General features: G+C 43.5%; 1 protein-coding gene across 1 annotated transcript; it reads right to left on the minus strand.

Annotated features, from left to right (window-relative positions):
* Positions 1-389: 389 nt before the first annotated feature.
* LOC147819666 (protein NLRC3-like) lies at positions 390-1,100 on the minus strand (the record flags this gene model as incomplete). The annotated part of the gene is made up of 1 exon (XM_087171985.1): positions 390-1,100. A coding segment is annotated over one exon (711 nt), but the record flags the coding sequence as incomplete, so codon positions are not given.

Genomic DNA, 1,100 nt, shown 5'->3' on the forward strand with positions numbered 1-1,100 from the left:
TCTTTAATTTCATCAAAGCAATGAAACATAATTCATTAATATTGTAATGAAGTTAAACTTGAGGCGGCATCGCACAACAGAGTAGTCACGTGGTGCGTCATTCTCTACAGGATGCACTGCAGGGAAAATAAACATTTAATCATGAAGGCTCATTATGTATTTGTAGCCAACTTAGTCATTTTGATAGTAGGCTAATATAGTTACTATAGATACATACAGCATGTGTTGCCTTCATTATAAGGCTTATATAAGGCTTTTAATTTTTGGCGGCTCCAGACATATTTGTTTTTTGTTTTTTTGGTCCAATATGGCTCTTTCAACATTTTGGGTTGCCGACCCCTGCACTAATCTAATCGACTGATCAATAATTATAATGATCATGTCTGGACTCACCGAGCCTTCCTGCAGTTCCTCACAGCTGGGATCAGTCTCCGTCGTCCCTCTAATGATGTCTTGTACTTCCACAGGTCCAACTCCTCCAGAACCTCCTCTGACATCTGCAGCATGTAGCCCAGAGCTGAGCAGTGGATCTCAGAGAGTCTCTGCTTTGATCTGTTCTCTGACTTCAGGAACTCTTGGATCTCCTGATGAACTGAGTGATCTTTCATCTCCATCAGACAGTGGAAGATGTTGATGCTTCTGTCAGGAGAGATATCATCTCTGTTCTTCCTCTTCAGGTTGTTGATGGCTCTCTGGATGGTTCCTGAACTGTTCTCTGTCTGACCCAGCAGACCTCCTAAGAGTCTCTGGTTGGACTCCAGAGAGAGGCCATGAAGGAAGCGAACAAATAGGTCCAGGTGACCGTTTTTACTTTTGAAGGATTTCTCCATGGCTAACCTCAGGAAGTCATCCAGGGTTAAATATACATGTTGTTTCCACAGGAAGTTCTCCAGGACCTCTGTCTTCCTGTTGGTGTAACAGTGGAACATGTAGACTGCAGCCAGAAACTCCTGAACGCTCAGATGAACAAAGCAGTAGACTGTTTTCTGGAAGATCACACTCTCTCTTCTGAAGATCTCAGTACAAAGTCCTGAGTACACCGAGGCCTCTGTGACATCAAGACCACACTGCTCCAGGTCTTCTTGGTAGAACATGATGTT

Source organism: Seriola lalandi, unplaced genomic scaffold, assembly GCF_002814215.2.
Source record: "Seriola lalandi dorsalis isolate HSWRI2012SDOR001 ecotype SW California unplaced genomic scaffold, Sedor1 jcf7180002050827, whole genome shotgun sequence".
Classification (NCBI taxonomy): domain Eukaryota; kingdom Metazoa; phylum Chordata; class Actinopteri; order Carangiformes; family Carangidae; genus Seriola; species Seriola lalandi.